Raw genomic sequence first — 19,010 nt, forward strand, 5'->3', positions numbered from 1 at the left:
AAATAGGGAGTTACAATGTATACAAAAGGTAATAGAATCCGAATACAATTGAATACCTAGAACACTTTCCTATTACAACTCTAAACCCTAGTTTGTAGAGGCACACATTATGTCGACATCTTTCAACATAAATTAAATTTTTAATGTGTCTCATTGTGATAGGTTGTTTGGGCAAGTTTATATTTTTATTGTAGACTTGACCACATCAATATTAAGAGATGAGCAGCTGGTTATGTTGAACTTTGAATGACCAATTATGCAAGGTTTATGGTAGTATATATGAAATTTGTTGAGATATTGGAGGTCTGAAATTGTAGGGATATTGGACTATACATAGATTAGTCATTAGAAAAAAAGATTTTTGCAGGGGAGGTTTTATTCATACCTCTAAAATTGGCATTTGGACCTCTCTCTTTTTCCAAGTTACAGTTGACTTTGTCAACTCATATCAAATTACCAATAAGAACACAAAAGAGGAAAGAAAAGTTTTTTTGTTTTGTTTTTTAACCCCACCCCACCCCTCTCATGATGTTAGTGAGATTTGAACCATGTGACCTCCACGATGTCGGTTATTCTAGATAACTAACAGGCCACAGCTTACCGGCAAAAAAAAAAAAAAAAGTCTCTTCTTACCTCTATGACAGTACGTTTTGATGAGGCAATTCGCAAAATTCTAAGCTGTACATTGCCAATTATGTTGCTCCTTACGTTTTTTTTTTTTTTTCCAACTTGAAGCAATTAGTATATGTGTCTCTCTCCAAGCTAAGAATCATTATGTTGGACCGGCTTTGGAACACCATGATTCCATGACCGCTTTATATACGGGCACCTGTACGTAAACCATAATTAAGTCATGAAAACTTTGTATCCAAAAACTCAGTTTAATTAAAGATTTGAGAAACTAGTTGAGAATTTGGAGTAATATCTAAACATCTCAAATAGCAGTATACCAACCTGCCTCTATATTCAATTGATTTAATGAAAAACACTGTGATGACTTACCAACTGGAGACGTTTTTTTTTTTCGTGTGCAGCTTAATTGTATCAAGGGTAAAATAGGATTGGGAAATCTTCAACAATTGAATGAGGTTCAACTACCGATTTTGGAGGTATGAATAGAAAGTAAAAAAAGAAGAAGTTTTTATTGATTTTATTGGACGATGGGCGTTGTGGGAAAATTAGGGAGGACTTGATAGCAAATTGGTTATTATAAAAGTAAGTTAGATGTATATTAAGTTGGGAGGTCCAAATGCCAACTTTAGAGGTATGAATAGAAGCTCCCTTTATGCAGGTTTGGAATTGTATGAACTTTTGTAGGATTAGATTGTATGGAGTTTCAGTGTCTTATTTAGAAAGGAACCAAACCCGGCCGAATGATTCCAAATGAACCCGAAACTGAAAGGATTGGGTTGGGGCAAGATCAATTTTCAAAAAAGCAATCTCATACCGTTCCATTCCGTTATTAGTAACGGGTTTGGGTTTGGTTTCATGTGTATCCCGGCCCATCCCAGCCTGTGCCCACCCCTATCCACATATATCAATTCGACTTGGTAGTACTTAAGCCCATTTAGATTTTGTATTTTTGGTCATAGATTTGTAAACCCTAGCGGCCTAGCCTAATGGATTCCTATTCCTAGTATTCCTCGTCTTGGGGTCAGAAAACCCTATAACCAAGTGCACTGAGTGCTTATTTGATGGAGCTCTCAGAGTTTGTCAAGGATTTGAATCGTACATATTAAGAACACATCTTTTAGGTCTACGTGAATGCTCTATCAGTTGCTAGATTTTGAGACGTATTAAATTTAAACCTTGCCATGGGAAACATCTTTGCCACCTGTTTTACCTGTAAACAAAAGAGTGGTTCTTCAGCTGACAGAATCAGTGATCTCCCAGATGATATATTGCATGTCATACTCTCATTCTTACCTTTCAAATCCGTTGGGCAAACAGCTATCTTATCTCGAAGATGGAATGATGTATGGTCTTCCTATCCCATCATCGACTTCTACGAGATTTTTACTGGTAGTGAAGCTGATCATCACCAGACAAAAACAAGGATCATCAACACAATATTAGCTCGCCATGAAGAAAACTATAATATACTGTACCCATGCCGCAAAATTTCCTTGCCAAGAGTGGGGGGGGATCCGAACAAATCTTGTTTGTCAAGGGTTGAGGAACTTGTACTCGACATCAGGTTGAGTTCTGGAAACACATCTGATTTGCATCAATGTCAACTCATGTGCCACTCATTAAGGAGTAGTAGCTGTGGGAATTCAAAGGCATGGCTAGGGTTTCCCTCGTCTTATGTTGTCGGGTCTTATCTCCGTTCACTTCATACTTTGTCTCTAACTCGTGTGGATTTCTTGGATAGTAGTGCTTTGGGTGTGGATTTATTTTCTGGTTCTTCATTCCCTTATCTTGAAAAGTTGAACTTAGAGCGCTGTAGAGGAAGGAGTGATCTCAAAATTTGCTGTCCAAACCTAAAACATATAAGGGTATTTGATATGGAATTAAATAGTCTGGACATCTCCGGAATGAGACTGGAGGAGTTGCGAGTCTGGTTTTGTTTTCAAGAGTGCATCAATGGAAGTTGGATCAACATTTTTGCACCGAATCTACAATCATTTTTTTGGCGTTATTCAGGCATTACTGAGAGGTGTTCGATCCAGAGCTTTCCTATGCTCAAAAGATCTTTCATAAGTTCCCCCCTTACAACGAAGAAGATAAATAATAACAGTGTTGTCGATGTTCTTTCCGCTTCATCCCAAGTTGAAGACTTCGAAATATCCCATGACTACCTCCAGATTCTATCAGAAATATATTTTGAATTCGGCGGTCTACCGTTCTCATTTATGAAACTGAAAACCTTGAGAATTTGGAGTCCAATAAAGCAAAGATATATCCCAGGTATGGCATGCCTGTTCAAGAGCTCTCCCGTGGTCCACACCCTCGAGATTTATTTTTACTCTTACGAAGAAAATGGCAAGTGGAACAACCAATCCTTGGATGATGCCAATTGCACCCAAGAACAATACTGGGAGACTCAGGGTCAATATTTGAGCCCCTCTCTTAGTCACCTAAAGGTGGTCAGAATTAGCCTTGGTGAAATGATCCCCGAGAGTGCAATCAAATTTGCAAAGTTTGTGCTCAAATATGGAAGACACCTGCAAAAAATGAGTGTTAGCTTTCATATGAGCAAAAGTTGTCTACCTCCCAATTCGCTGAGTGATACCATTGCTTTAATAAAGAGTTTCCGCCGGGCATCTGCATATGTCAAATTCTCAACTCTTTGCTATTGAAGCTTTTAAATAGTTTGGTTTAAAGGTAGCATTGTAGAATTGCGCCTTGATCTAGAGCTAAAATGCTAGATGGAAAGTATTCTTTTTTATTCGATAGTATGGATTCCATTATTCTTGAATTGTGAAGAAAGTTTATGATTCAAATCAGTTGGAACTTATGGATTTTATTACAATTTTTGCCTATCTAGTATGTTTTCAAAGATGTGCCCAGTATAGTTGACACTGTCCTAGAATATTGTCAAAGATGCATCTTTAGGTTTCTCGAATTAGCAGTTCTGTTGGGTTCCTTGGCTCTCTTGCTCCCAGGTTATGGTTAGTTCCAATTTTCCTCTCCTTCTATTTCTATAATGAGTGCTGCTTCAGTTATTGTGAATGCGTTTCTTGAATCAGATGGCGGCGGGTATTGTGAATTTGTGATGTCAGGGATACTCATGTTCTGATTCAATCTGTTTTCTGTCCTGTCCTTTACTACTTTTAGCAACCGATCATACATGCATGGAAATTGGTTTGGTTCGGTACTAATCAAAGTCGAGTATTATTTTCTCTGTAGATGTGTAAACGCCGGGAATTCGAAATTCATCATCTTGATTATCCTTCATTTCTTCTGCAATTGTGAATTAGGATATAGTAGAATCCATCTCAATGGATATAGCAGTTACATTCAAGCCAGTAGCTAAGTTCAGGCCAAAATAGAGACCCCATAATTCTGCATCAATAACTTGGCCAGCAGGTTAGCAGCAGACCTGCCACGAATGATACCACCAGGGCACCAGGCCCAACTTTAGTGAGCTAGAAGAACGATATATAATCACTGAAGTTCAGGTTACCAGTATAACAGGAAGCTTTTGTGTGAAGGCGAGCAATAAGCCAATCACTGAAGTTCAGGTTACCAGTTCGTTTAAGCCAAGCACTGAATGGTGGTGATGGTGTATTACTTGTACTGTGGTTCATCTTTGCTTACTAATCTTGACATATTGTTGGTGGTTTATCCCTATTAAGTACTGAAATTTTCTCCTGCGCAGTATGGCTGCAGCTCAGCAGACAGAATGAAATTCAATTGGAAGCATTAGTAAACAGGACCTTCACACATTTCTGCTATGGGCGGCCCATCTTGGTTATGCAATTCCTTGGCAAAAATTGAAGCACCTCCACCCACTGCTGAACTAATACATTCCAAGTATATATTCAATTAGACTAGAAACATGCCAACCATAATAAAGGAAAGTGGTTATCCACTTTTCTCCCACTCAAAAGAGGTGAGTGAATCTAATACTGCATTCTGTGTAAAATAGCTGGATGAAGTGGACTTGGGAATGACATTTGAGGAATTCTCAGTCTATGGAAGGTTGCATAAATTTTTCTTCGTGGTCCCATATCTATGTTTAACGTTTGTGTATGTAATCCTTCTACAGTTATATTCCTTCATCAATGGCTTTTATGGAGACCACTAGTAGAAAGTGTTGGTCTGTTTCATTGCAGCAATCCTTTCTAAGTTTGATCTTAATTCCTCTGTTCCCAGAATCTCTGCTATATGGGGTGCAAGACTGACTCCATTCATGGACACAAAAAGACAGTATTATTACCTTCATATGATGCTGAGGTTTGAATCAATCGCTGCAGTGATCTTGTGGTGGGATTATCATGTGCTTTGGTCATATATAATAGCAATCTGGGATTATCATGTTGTTTGGTCATGTTATTCATTTATAATCTGGGATATCATCATGTATAAGAGTGCAATTGATAGGATGCTATGTGGAGTGCATGCACAATGAGTTCTAGTACTAGTAGAACAACAAAGAAAAATCATGCTTGGAGAGGGACAAATAATGACATATATATGGATCGTTTATACGTAAGGCTTACGCCTCAAGGAGAACGCCTTATTGAGGCTCTCCCCAAAACGCCTCGACCTACGCCTCAGCGTTTTAAAACATTGGGTTTGATACAATAACCTTAAGAAACTTCTAATAGACTGTCTTAAACTTGATATATGCAGGTGGGATGGGAGTTTGTGGCAGCAGGCTCCGGCAATCCAAATGTCGAACTTTAGTTTATATTATTTTACACTGATTAATCAAATGTGTGGGGGTTAATAGTACTGATAATGCATAGCCTTCTCTAGGACCAAGAGCCGCTTTTGATATTAGTACTGGCTCAAATAACTACCCAGTTATAGTTGGTGCACCAGACCAGCGGATTGATCATGTAGCATTGATCATTCATGATCAACTGCAACTACTTGTTTTCCAATGTTGTGACCCTTAAAAAGTCCAAACAGTGCTGCTGGAGCATTCTCAAGGCCTTCAACGATGTCTTCTATATAAGCGATCTTCCCTTGTTGAATGTAAGGCAGAATGAAGTCTAAGAATTTGGGATGCAGATGATAGTGATCACGAACGGTAAATCCATGGAAGCGTATACGCTTGTACACAAGGTGCATCAAATTGGTCACCCCTTCTGGCTGATCAAGATTGTACTGTGAAATCATTCCACAACCAGCAATTCGGCCATGGACACTCATGTTGAGGAAGACCGCATCCAGCATTTTGCCGCCAACATTGTCAAAGTATATATCAATGCCTTCAGGAAAATACCTGCATGGTAATGAACAGAATTATGAATCACATTGTGTATATAATCTAACAGTTCCCAAGTTTTTTTTTTTTTTTTTTAAATAAATAGAGGATACAAGACTGAAAATGCTAAAGATTAAGGTTTTGAACTACCAAGTACCAACAGGCACCAAAGATTTCCATCGCCTGTATTTTTTTTCTTGTCTCTTAAAGACAGAAAAAATGTAACACTATCAGATATGTCTACCTTTTCAAAGCCACATCCAAGTCACTCTCTTCCTTATAGTTAAAAGCGTCATCAAATCCGAACTTGCTCTTCAATAGATCAATCTAACATGACCATAAGTGCGGAAGGGAATTAGGTAATGAACTTATAAACGATTACTCTGAATATAGTTTTGATGATTTATTAATTATAATAACCTTTTGCTTAGTACCAGCACTTCCAACAACATAACAACCCATTAGTTTAGCAATTTGGCCAACAAGCTGACCAACAGCACCAGCTGCTGCTGAAACAAACACATTTTCTCCTTTCTTCGGAGAACAGAATTCATAGAAACCAACGTAAGCGGTCAAACCAGTTGTACCTAGAGCCATTGAAAAGTAAATTGATTAGTTCAGCGTAGGAGTATCGGCTATACACATAAATAATGTAAAAACTTATTAGTACCAAGAATTCCAGCATAGTAGGAAAGGGGTACATCAGTATCAGTGTGCTGGATTTTGATGAGGCTTTTGGGTGTAGTGATAAGGCTGTATTGCTCCCAATTAGTAGTCCCCCAAACTAAGTCACCTGCCTTAAAATTTGGGTGGTGTGAGTCCAACACTTCAGCCACTCCATACCCATATATTGGCTGCAGTTCCGTGAATTATATTACTTAAGTTAAATTCATCATGCATGAGTCTGCACTAATTAGATCACAATTGAACTATAATGGGGAAACATGTTCCAACAGTTGAGCAATAAACTATTAGATTGTGGTGATTTAATGGTATTTCTCTTTCCTCTGGTGCAAGATCGAGACTTCGAATCTTCGATCCCCTCTATGCATCTCCATAAAAAGATATAATTGAGCATTAAATAACATTCTCTGATTCATCTGATAATAGGATACTTTGCCGACTCTTTTAGCATTGATTTTGTGTGTGCTTATGTACAAAATGAATTCGCTACCCTGAAAACAAGATGGTGTGCTTACCGAGCCGGGTGTATAGTAGACTCGCTGACTATACGTAGATTCGTCGACTCCTGGGATTTTTTCCATAAAGAGCCGCTGGTAGGGATCGCAAGACAAGTAGAGGTTCTTCACTATGACGGCTGGTTCCTTTGAAGTGGTAATGATAGTGTGAGCAGGAAGCTTGAACTTGACACTAGCAGTAGTGCTGGTCACATACAAGTCCGAATCTTTCGGAAAAGTGGTGACATAGTTCCTCAATATCACCTGTTTGTTTCTCACTAACGTCATTGCTAGCTTGCTTAAGCTCTCTCTTTCTCTATCTTTGTAGCTTGAGTTGCTTTCGGTAATTCGTAAAGATTGAAAATTATTCATAGATAGGCTAGCATATATATGCAGTGGTATGCATAATTTTCCTCCACAAGCGTAACTGCTTACATAGCATGCATGTTAGATTGTTAGTATATATTACTGCCTTCCTTTAATTAGTCAGAGCCTCCTCAGAGACGTTCTACACTAAATGACTGAATGCGCTTAATTGCTTACGTGAGTACTGGTTATTTTCTCTTAGCATTAGACCAATAGCTAATTGGTCTCTGGCTATATAGATGTAATGCAACTCGCATTACGAAAAATACTTCGTGTCAAGAGGTTCAAGTAAGATCACAATACTATACAAAGCAATGTAACTTTGTAAGAGTACCAAGTTTATTTGTTATTCGCCTGTTTTTTTCTTTTTTTAACACTGTCGTAAGATCACTCCAATAGACCTAAAAAAAAGACTATATCGTGTCATGTTTATGTCGTATTAAGTTAATTTTGTATATTAATTATGGAACACGATAACAAACGTTAAACTAACGTATGAAGGATGCTAAAACCAAAACCAAATAATTAAGTTTCGTGTTATTTAAAACCCATTAAGAAAATAACTAAATCTTAAATTTTATAAAATTAGAGTAACATAAGAGTAAACATAAATCTATCTCCAATCGGAATATCTTTTTCTTTTTGAAGGTTGATAATTGAGGTTGTTGTCGTGAAAATTGAGAAATGAGTTACGATGAATTAAAGAGCTGCATTAGGGTTTCTAATATACTACCCCCTTGCACATGTCAATTGAGCTTTTTCTTATTTGAGGAAAAAAAAAAAAAAACACACACACACACAGAGTTTTTTAAACAGTTTGTTAATGGCATGTTCGAAAAAAAAAAACTAAATTCAGTTTACTCTCACAAACTTTGGGTCAAACATTAGTTTGGTCCCTGATTTTTTTTTTTTTTTTAATCATGATGATCCCTGTACTTTCAATTTCTATCACCCGGGTTCAAATTCCAGAATTAGCTTCAATCATGACGTCACAAGCTGTGTTAGCCTGGACATGAGGGCCTACTTTTAAACTTTTTAACCCACAGGAAGGGCAAATTTTCAAAATAACCTTTAGGGAAAAAAAAAACTAAAACATGAAATTACATTCAATTTCTCTGCACTTGCTCTTTGATCCCTACCTCTTCAATTTCTCTTGAAAACCCAAAACCCCAAAAACACAGATTCAAGATAGGAACCACCAGTTCAACGCTGCTTCGCCTCCACAGGCACCATGTTCTTTGGGCCCATACCTCTTCTTGATCGCCTTGATGACTTCGTATTTGAGTTTCCAGAGTTTCGGCTTTGGGTCCATACCTCAACTCCTCACACAACTCCTTATCCTGACCAGTCCTTCACTCCTCCTCATACAACACGGCAGTTCACAACAAGACCACTCAGGGATCCATTAAATACAAAGTGCTGGTAAATTTTGCTCCTCTTCCTTGTGAACGCAACTTCTTACACAATAAGCGAAACTACTTTTCCAATGCTCTACATGAAACTAGTCTAAAAAACCCTCCGATTAAGCTAGGAAAAATGGGAGGCACACTTGGAGTTCCCAAGTCTGAAGCACCTCTACCCATCCCACATTCATCACCAATTAGGGTAGTTCCCTATAAACAATCTCACACACACAAAATTCAAAATCACAAATGAACATAATGTGATCGATGAAATAAAAGCATCAACACAACAATGGGTTAGTCTTCTTTTTGAATCAAACAAGACAACTTTCATTCAAACTCAAGCCAGAATGGCACGGATACATACCTTCCCTTGCCTTCTGTGGGCAAGTCTAGGACGTGGCATGCTAGCACCACACATTAGACAATCAATGCTCGCAAATGAAAGCAAGCCTATAACTATGAAAAAACTAGAACATAGTACATAGGCATAGTTCAACAAGAAACTAAAATCTCTTCTTGCCATCCAAGTTAGGACTAGGAGGTTTAGCTGGGTCCAGCCTCCCGGATCCCAAATTCGAAACCCCCTAGGATTAGATCCCAGAGCTTTGAGCTTCAAATTCGGAGTAAGTTTTTGCACCCAATTTTGTTTGGGCACCCAAAAATTGGGCCTCCAAAGCGAGTTGGGCCATACGACTGATCTGGGCACCCAACCGGATTTGGGCATCCCTCCACAGGCTGCACCACCAATTCCTGCCTTCGACTTCGCCGGCTCTGGGTTCGAACGAGACACAGAAGGTCTCGTCACTGCACGAACCAGACGACGTAACCATCCAGCCACTGCTTCCCCTACCTCCGCAGCCACAGAGCGTGACACAATGCTTACAGCCATACCGCCGATTTGATGGATAATACCACCTATATCCTCAGATCGGATCATCTTCCTCTGCTTCCATCCCGTATCAAAGACGATCCGGATCATCCCTTTATTCGCAGGTTCGCGATTGTCAGAAGCCATTAATGGCCCCATCCGTGGTTGCATCCAACCTGATTTCATCCTCGATTGCCACCTTGAGAGGCCGGCAACAGCGACATCGCTATCCGGTTGGAGTTCAGCCTGGTGCGACGCATTGAAGGGGAAGACTGAAAGATCCTTCGTTGCAGAGAGATGTTGGATTACTGCGCTAAGACAGCGAGAGGCAGATGATGATTGTCTGCTTTGTGCCGGCGTCTGCCGATGATTGAGTCCCAGGCCATGGCGGCTAGGGTTTGCAAGCAACTGAAACCCCCGCAGCGAGGGCGAGAGTTTGAGAGCCATATTTGCCTTTTTGGGTTAGTCTTCTAAAACCAACATGAAATTCAAAAACACAAACCTTCCTTATCCATAAAATCAATTCTTAAACACAACACAATGGAACAAAATCACCAATTCTTACATCGACATTTCTAAGATGAACCGTTTTTAGAAGCTGATTTGCAGTTGAAGGTGTATAGGTTTTGGGTGGACATCTATGCTTAAACCCCACCTCACTCTCAGTAAACCTTCTGTTGGTGATGAAAAATTTTGAGGAGGATTTTGACTCATCAATGAATACAGACTGGAGCGGGAGCTGACCAAGAATGATCTAGAAGCTTCCTTTTAGCGTTGTCTTGGAGTTTGACCGTCGACTGGAAGATGAAGGGGAGTACCTGCAGAAAATTCTCCGATGCCTAAGTCAGTACGTTTCTTAGTTGAGTGTAGTCAAATGAGTCAGAATGAGATAGATTACTTGGTTGTCAAGCCCTCTATTTATAGGTGAGCATGAGTCAGTAACCTCTATTGCATTTACTGTTGCGAATATTATCGCAATTATGATGCAATCATTACCTCATTTATGGCAAACATCATTATCGTACTAATGGTCGCAATCAGTTTTGCATTTACGACTGTCTTCATGACTGCACTTATGGCTGGACTCATTGCCCCTATTTATGGTTGAAATCACTATCATACTTATAACAGAGTTATTCGTCTTAATTGTGGGTCTGAAAATAGTTTATCACCCCCACAGTGTCCCTAAATTTTCTCTTTGGATACCCATCCTAAGAGAAAATTTCCAGAAGCCCAAATTCCTTCTCTGTGCACCCAAGTATCTCCATCAATGTAAAAATAGGAATTAGGTTCTCGTCAATTGAATAAACAAAGACTAATTAAATGTCATAGTATAGCATACAATCATGATTGAGGTTCGCAGCCCCTAACCACTTAAAAGTTAGTTAGACATGATTTGAATTGAAAGCACAAAAGAAGTCATAAGCAAAGAAAACAGAAAAACCCTAAAATGGAATTGAAAATCATCGGCAATCGACTAGTCAACTGGAATGTTCGACTGGTCGGCGGCGGTTGAACTACTTTCTTCTGCTCGGGTTTCTTGCTTGATTCTCGCGTGTAAGAATTTTTCTCGTAGGATTTTCCAACCTTCTATAGAACTCTTGAGTCCTCTTTCGTTCTTTTTTTGTTTTAGATTCCTTGAGGTGTAGAGAAAGCCAACTTCTTGATATTCTAATTGATTTAGGATTTCTCCACATCATTTTGTCCAATGAGAATGTGCCATGTCATCAACAATATTTTCTGAATATTCTTCTAAATTGCTGCGTCATCTCCTTATATTGGGCTCCTCGATCCATCAAGGTCTACTGCTTGGACAAGGACTTCAAGCTTTTCTTTATTTGCGCATCTTTCCTCCATATTATCTCTTTTTTATATGGACAAAATACTGTTTACTCCCTATACTTATAGAGTCTCGACGTTTCAGTCCCTAACGTTTCAATTTCACCTAAAAAGTCCCTGAACTTTCCAATTTCACCCAATTGGTCCTTGCCGTTAACTTTCCGTTAAAAACTCCGTTATCTTGTTGACGTGACACTCATTCAACAGTGAAATGACTATTTTACCCTTACTGACCCAAAAAATTGAAACGAAATTTTTTTTTTCTTCTCTTTTTTAACTCTCTTCCCTTTTTCTTTTTTTATTTGTTCTCCTTTTTTTTTTTTAACCCTCTTTTCTCTTTTTTTTTTTTAATTTGTTCTCTTTTTTTTTTATAACTTTTTTCCTCTTTTTTTTATTTGTTCTCTCTTTTTTGTTTTTTTATTATTTCTTTCTCTTTTTTGTTTACCTCTTCTTCCTCTCTGATCTTCAACCTTCTTTTCCTCATCCCTGATCGCAGCTCCAGTTTTCGGCAAGCATCACCACCTCTCCTAATCACCGTTGGCGTGCCCACCGCTCCAAGCAAGTGCTGGCCATTCCACCATCCATCCATCATCCCCGTCATGCCAGCAAGCATCACCACCTCTCCTAATCACCCCTCTCCATACAGCGGTTCCAAACCAAATCGGAGCACACCTAAATAAAATCAATGCACCTTCCACCTCCCTTTCTTCGATGCCAAAACTGTTCAAACATTTCTCTCTAAAGTTACGATTAGAAACAGCCAAATAGACCAAAACATGGAAACTCGCAGGAAAACTCAAATATCTAATCCTCTTCGAATCTCTATTGGCTCATCATCTCAGCAAACCAACACCAAAGAAACGTTATTGACGTCGAGAGAAAGCTTCTGATATAGCTCCGACACCACGAAGGGGCCGGAATCTGAAGGGAAGAGAACCCGACCATTCCGGCTTCCAGGCGTGGCCGAAAACTGGAGCTGCGATCAGGGAGGAGGAAAATAAGGCCAAAGAGTAGAGAGGAGGAAGAGGTAAACAGAAAAGAGAAAGATATATATATATATATATATATATATATATATATATATATATATATATATATATATATATATATATATATATATAAAGAGAGAGAACAAATAAAAAAAGAGAGGAAAAAATAAAAAATAAAAAAAGAGAAAAAAGAGTAGGAAAAAATAAGAGAACAAATTTAAAAAAAAAAAAAAAGAGAAAAGAGGGTTAAAAAAAAAGAGAGAAAAGAGAGTTAAAAAAAAAAGAACAAATTAAAAAAATAGAGAAAAGAGAGTTAAAAAAGAGAAAAGAGAGTAAAAAAAAAAAGTTTTTGTTTCAAAAAAAAAAAAAAAAATTTGGTCAGTAAGGGTAAAATAGTCATTTTACTGTTGAATGAGTGCCACGTCAGCAAGATAACAGAGTTTTTGACTGAAAGTTGACGGCAATGACCAATTGGGTGAAATTGGAAAGTTCAGAGACTTTTTAGGTGAAATTGAAACGTCGAGACCCTATAAGTATAGGGAGTAAACAGTATTTTATTCTTTTTATATATTTGCTCTGAAAAACCTAATAAACACAAAAGTAATTAAATAAAGAGAAAATATAATAAATTAATAAAAATTAACATTATAAATGTCACGAAAAATGCTCATATCATGAAAAAATCATTTGTGATATATATAGACACAAAATCAACACCAAACCTATTATTCAATAACTGTGTGCTTTTTTTTTTTTTTTTTTTTTTTTTTGGTCGAAAGGTAGCATCAAATAACAAGGCTCAAAGCCAAACAACAGTACAAGGGACACAGCCCAATACAGACAAGTCTGTAAAGCATGATTCACATAGTCAACTGCCAGAACAAGCAAGACTAGAGAAATCCAAATACAAAAAAGAAACAGCCGAAAACAAAAAGGCCTAAGCAGTCCAAAAAAACCCAAATCGTATTCAAAGCTTCTTCTTCATCTCCACCTTGTAGCCGCCATAGCAGATTCGACACCGGAGCTCTGACGGAAATCATGAGCGACGGTTGGTAACCAGGAGTGGTCGGCAGAGGTGCAATGCATTCTCCAATTGACCGATTACGAGAAGATCTCGCATAAAAGGATAACAACAACCAAACCAAAATAGATCTTAGCAAACAAACCTGAGATCTGAAGAGGTGGTTGAAGAGGAGTGCGAACTCTTCCATGGCAGGGCAAGGTAGACAAGAAGAAAGAGATTTGTTCACGGTTTGGACATCTTGAGGAGCAAAGGCAGAACAAAAACTGAAAATGACCATGAGAACAAATCTGAGACTAGATCTTAGAGATTCAGATCTAAGATCTAAAAACCGATTTGAACATTGAGGACAATAATCAGAGGCAAAAGAAGAGAAAAACAAGGAAAACAAAACACCACTTGGGACTTGGCAAAATAACTGTGTGCTTAGAGACTAGCAAAATTTGCCATGGACTTGGCACAGGCCCAAATTAATCTTACCACTGCTGACTAGCCTAAATAAATATAGGCAACAAAAAAGCAGATGGTCTTCGTTTTCTCAGTAACTAATCATCACCTTGCTGCAAAATATAACTTGGATTTTCATGTCTGAGATCATCAAGGGGATGCAATAGATTGATGATGAAGAGGACCTAGCTTTCACTTTCCAATGGTATCTTACTGAAACCATGATGCAATGATATATTCTTCGAAACCAAAGTACCATGATTTTGGTATTGTCTGCATCCCTACAAGCTTTCACTGATTTACTCAGATTGGAATTCCATTATTACTACTTTCTTTCCTCTCAAAAGGGTCAATCAAAACCAGTGAAACTTTTTGTACAACTTTGGAGCCCGTCATGAACTTCTCCACCAATCATGCATAATATAAGACAAATTAAACCAAATAACTGGCAAAGAAAATAAATTGAATGAGAAATCTGAGAATCCATTTGCTATATATGTATGGAAATTTACCTGCCTATAACATGCCCCACCCCATTATATACTTCTTCGATCTTCGATCTTCTTCTTTTTGGACAATATAGTCTCCCCATTATTTACTGGCCAAAACAAAAATGTACAGGATGTTTGTCTATATGTCACCTGTGATTGTTTCTTGATCACAATCTCATTGTTTTTTTTTTTTTTTCCTTTTTCAAATATTCCAGTACTTTCAAGAAGAAAAAAAAAACTTTAATGAACCTGAGGTGGTGTAAGCTTTAGGACTTGTATTAAGCGCATGAAGGCCTAAAACGACATAAGTTTGATTTTAGGGTTTAGGGTCTTAAACCATATATAAGCTTGATCGTAAGAATAATTGCATCAAAGTTTAACACTAAGATGCAAAATAGTCATACAGTGCTTCTAATTATTTAGTTCCTAATTTTGTTGGATCAGACATGCATGACGCTTAACGCTTTCAAACAGATAGAAAAGACTATCAAACAAAAAAAAAATTGATAATGCCATAATTTTTTTTTTGAATAGATCCGACTCTTGTGTCATGCTATTAAGTCAAGCTAGAGGTTAAAATTTGCGTCTAATTAAACATTCGTGCACTCTTTGCTAATTGGTGCTTGTTAGAATACATAGATTTTGTAGAGAGTCTTTGTATTATTCCAGGGTGTTCTCTTTATGCTTATTGTAATCTGGGGTTCAGGCTCTACGTCCCCCCTTATATTCTGCAATTTCATTAATCAAAACTTGAGGGCAGCCGCACCAACCCCTTTTCAAAAAAACATTAATAATCAAGCCTACACAGAATATGATAATATTCAATTTCAATAGTCGTCTGTGAGTAGGGTTCGAAACCAGATCTCCTTTTACATTTTGAAATTAAAAGTTTTGAATATTATTAGTTTAATTATTTGCTGGTTTTTAAAAGGGAATAAATTGGGAATGGATGCATGTCATGCTGTTTTTGTTTTATCCTAAACAAACCCGAGGGGGACACATCATTCAAGTGGCACAAAGAAAATTAGGGTTTTTATTTGTTTTGCCAACTCGATACACTTGGAATTAGACAGATCGTAGGAGTTAAACTATTACCATTGACCCAAGAAAAAAACAATATATAATTATTGCTATTTCTTTGGTAGCTGACATGCAATTTTGAAAACAATTTAAATTCACGACCACGAGTACAAAGTTTGGCTCTCTCTCTCTAACAATTTGAAATATATATTGATGATAGTAATATGGAACTCTCTGAGTTTGTAATTAAAGAAAAGAGTAATACAAATTGTGAGAGCATCTTGATTGGAATTATGTTTACGGACGTACATGTCTATATGAATGGTACGATCGATGTACCTTTTTATTGTGTGAATTATATAATCTCAACTAAGCTTAAGATCGAGAGTATATGATAGTTAATTACAGATTATATCTGTTAGTTTGTAATTACCAGATGCACGTTTAGCTATTTTATACTTAAAGGGTACGCCTCGTCGCCTCGATCACATTAGAATTAGGGCACTAAGTACGAAAAGGATTAAAGAGCACTAGGTAATGGAATTAAATCATGTTGTGTTGATAAAGTAACTAAAATTAAGTCTTGGATAATTTATGTGTTAGGGTAATTATTATGATTATGTAAACAAGGTCTCTCAATGCATTTCACGAAAGATACTTGCGGCCGGTAGTTATATTACTTAAGGTGTAATTAAGTTATTATTCATTGTTTAGGCTTTATGGATAGTTGTCATTCTCAAAACTATACGGCTAAATTTAAAATAATACATGTTAAGCAATAATTTATCAAATATATTTAGTGATTTGGAGCTGAACAACTACAAAACTCACACTTGATCAATTGTTTATACCAAATAAAGGGCTAAATAGATTAAATACCATAGATATTTGATGTTAAGACGGATACATATATCGAGAGACTATGGAGAGAGACTTCCACGTTGGGTTAAACTAGAATACTCACCTATGTTTCGATTCCACGCCACGGTTGCTCACGTTCATCAACTCCTATTGCACCAACCTCTTACTCTTCTTCCTCCTCCATTCCCTGACAATTATTACAAGACAAAGCTAGCTCTATTAAACAAAGCCATCTTTGGAAATTAAAACAAAGGGGGAGGAGGCAGAGAGAACACGAGCACGTGAGGCCTACTAACTTGTACGCTAAACCCTTAATTTTGCTCATCTCTCAAACTCTCAGTCTCTCACTAATGATGCAACATCATATTGTAGTCGTATACTTCCAAATTAACTAGATGGACTTTGATTGATTCCTATTTTTTCCCTAAATTAATCACAAAAATAATATACGTTAAAAGGAGGAGCCCATCTCGTAAACAAGCCACAAACCCTAGAATAGTATGCCATGCAAACCCCGAGCCACCGGAGACTAGCACGTGGTCCCTCGTGACCCGCAACCTCAAAACCTTAATTTCAAGTAGGGATGGCAAAAATCCCCAGCGGGGCGGAGCTTCATTGGATACCCGCCCCTAATGGGGGGAGAATTCGGGGACAAATGGGGAATGGGGATGGGGATCCCCAATCCCCGCTATCTAAGATTTGGGATGGGGCGGGGATGGTATTGTGATCCCCATCCCCAAACCCGCCCCAATAATATATATATATATAAATTTATTTTTTATTATATAAATCACAAATATATACATTTATTACTTTACTTTAATGGCTACACTTTTACTTTAATAGTTTTTTTTTTTACTTTTGCACTCACTGAATTATGATTTATGAATTTAATCATGTTTTAATTTTATTTGTTGTAGATTTTGATTTTAAAAAAGACAATATAAGAAAAAAATTATTTTATTTATTAAATTCTTATTGGGGATTTGGGGCGGGTTTGGAGGCTTAGTCCCCAGTGGGGATGGGGACGGGGAATCCCCAGTATATTTTTATTGGGAATTGGGGCGGGGATGGGGGTGGAAAATGACCTCGGGGATGGGGATGGTATTGTGATCCCCATCCCCAACCCGCCCCATTGCCATCCCTAATTTCAAGGTCTTACGTTACGTCTGGAATTCTCTGTAATACCCTTCTCCACTGTTCTCCATGGGTAGTTGGATACATCAATTATAGTTACATTAGTTTCGTATTGGTAAATTAGGTCTCTTGAAATGATAGACTGGGATTACAAACAACTTCATACGACCAGAGAGGTTGTAGTTTATAAATTCATCGAGCTGATTTACTTGAGGTTTGCTACTAAACTTTGGACTATTGACGGCTGCCTAATATCAATGAAACTACAAAATCAAATAAAGAGCTATGTATTTTTGACATTAATAGAAATTTCATATTCTAAAGTTAGGGTATTTTCAAATATAATGAGACAACTCAATCCTCTAACTACACCAGTATCAAAACTATTTGGATGTGATTTTAGAAGACGGGTTTTTCAAAAGTCGGTCATACAAATAAAGTGATATGGATATCAAATTTTAATAATTTTATAATATCATGTTCCTTTTTTTCTTTTTTTTTTGAAAGAATGGCTAGTGCGGCTGCCCTTAGGCCTTAATTAATGAAACTGTCGAATACAAGGGGGGACATAAAGTCTTAACCCCAGAGTACAAAAAGCATCAAGAGGACGTCCCAAAATAATAAATGTAAATAGTGAATCATATGTGACTCGATTAACTCTACACTTAGAAAACGGATAAAAAAGGAGAAATTTGAATCTATAGAACTAATTTAGAATTTTCAAAAACAATATATTTAAATAACTTTTGGAACTTGAAAGCTAGATCACCTTAATAAAAAAATAAATAAAATAAATAAAATAAAAAGAATACAATGCATAGACAGAAAATATATATGTCCTGTGCTCAGCACATCATCTTCTTGTGAAAAACTAAAAAGTTTTGCATAAGAAGAGATTGAGGGTCCAAAACTTTCATCCCTAATTCTCATTAATCTAAATTGAAGGGAGTGGGAAAAGTCGCTCCTAAATGGGACTTGAAAAGGACATCACTCTATTAGAGAAGGCGACGTTGTAGGGCAAACCCTCAGACAATACCAGTTGGCCCCTTCACTTTCAATCGCAACCATTCGGCACTATCCATCCCTCTTCTACATCTTCTTGTTCTAAATTTCTTTTTCAATAAATTATTAACTCTAATTAATTCCTCTGCATGATTTGGTCCAAGAGAAATGTTGTCACTTGCATATATAAAAGCCAAAATAATAGTGCAATAGAAATCAATCCATTATATTGATTGGTGGGGAAGACTTCATGATATGCTTTGAAATATTAAGGTTGATAACTTTATACATAAACTAAAATTTACACTTTTCTTTTTGTAAACCACACACTCTCATTTTTATTTTAATATATTTATTTCCACATTTACCCTTCTGACTACTCTCCTCTCTTATTTGCATCTGGTTCTTCCATTCTCTATTTCCTTTTTCTCGCCGTTGGTTGTGAGCCGTGGATTTGATCAAAGCTGTCAAAGATGGCTTCACCAATTCATTTTCCACTCCTCC

The 19,010-nt window shown here is 37.3% G+C and overlaps 2 protein-coding genes across 2 annotated transcripts; one reads left to right on the forward strand and one right to left on the reverse strand.

Moving 5' to 3' along the window:
• Nucleotides 1–1,814: 1,814 nt before the first annotated feature.
• Nucleotides 1,815–3,302, forward strand: LOC133725286 (putative F-box/FBD/LRR-repeat protein At4g03220). The gene has a single exon (XM_062152497.1). The coding sequence runs from the start codon at nucleotides 1,815–1,817 to the stop codon at nucleotides 3,300–3,302; it is 1,488 nt and encodes a 495-aa protein (XP_062008481.1).
• A 1,809-nt stretch (nucleotides 3,303–5,111) lies between these two features.
• On the reverse strand, nucleotides 5,112–7,377 carry LOC133725969 (2-alkenal reductase (NADP(+)-dependent)-like). Its single transcript, XM_062153395.1, has 5 exons — nucleotides 7,081–7,377; nucleotides 6,552–6,735; nucleotides 6,302–6,468; nucleotides 6,126–6,208; nucleotides 5,112–5,899 (listed from the first exon to the last, which is right to left on the reverse strand). The coding sequence occupies exons 1-5, from the start codon at nucleotides 7,345–7,347 to the stop codon at nucleotides 5,521–5,523; spliced, it is 1,080 nt and encodes a 359-aa protein (XP_062009379.1). The 5' UTR covers nucleotides 7,348–7,377; the 3' UTR covers nucleotides 5,112–5,520.
• Between the last annotated feature and the right edge of the window lie 11,633 nt (nucleotides 7,378–19,010).

The sequence above is a fragment of the Rosa rugosa genome, chromosome 1, assembly GCF_958449725.1.
Source record: "Rosa rugosa chromosome 1, drRosRugo1.1, whole genome shotgun sequence".
Lineage (NCBI taxonomy): Eukaryota > Viridiplantae > Streptophyta > Magnoliopsida > Rosales > Rosaceae > Rosa > Rosa rugosa.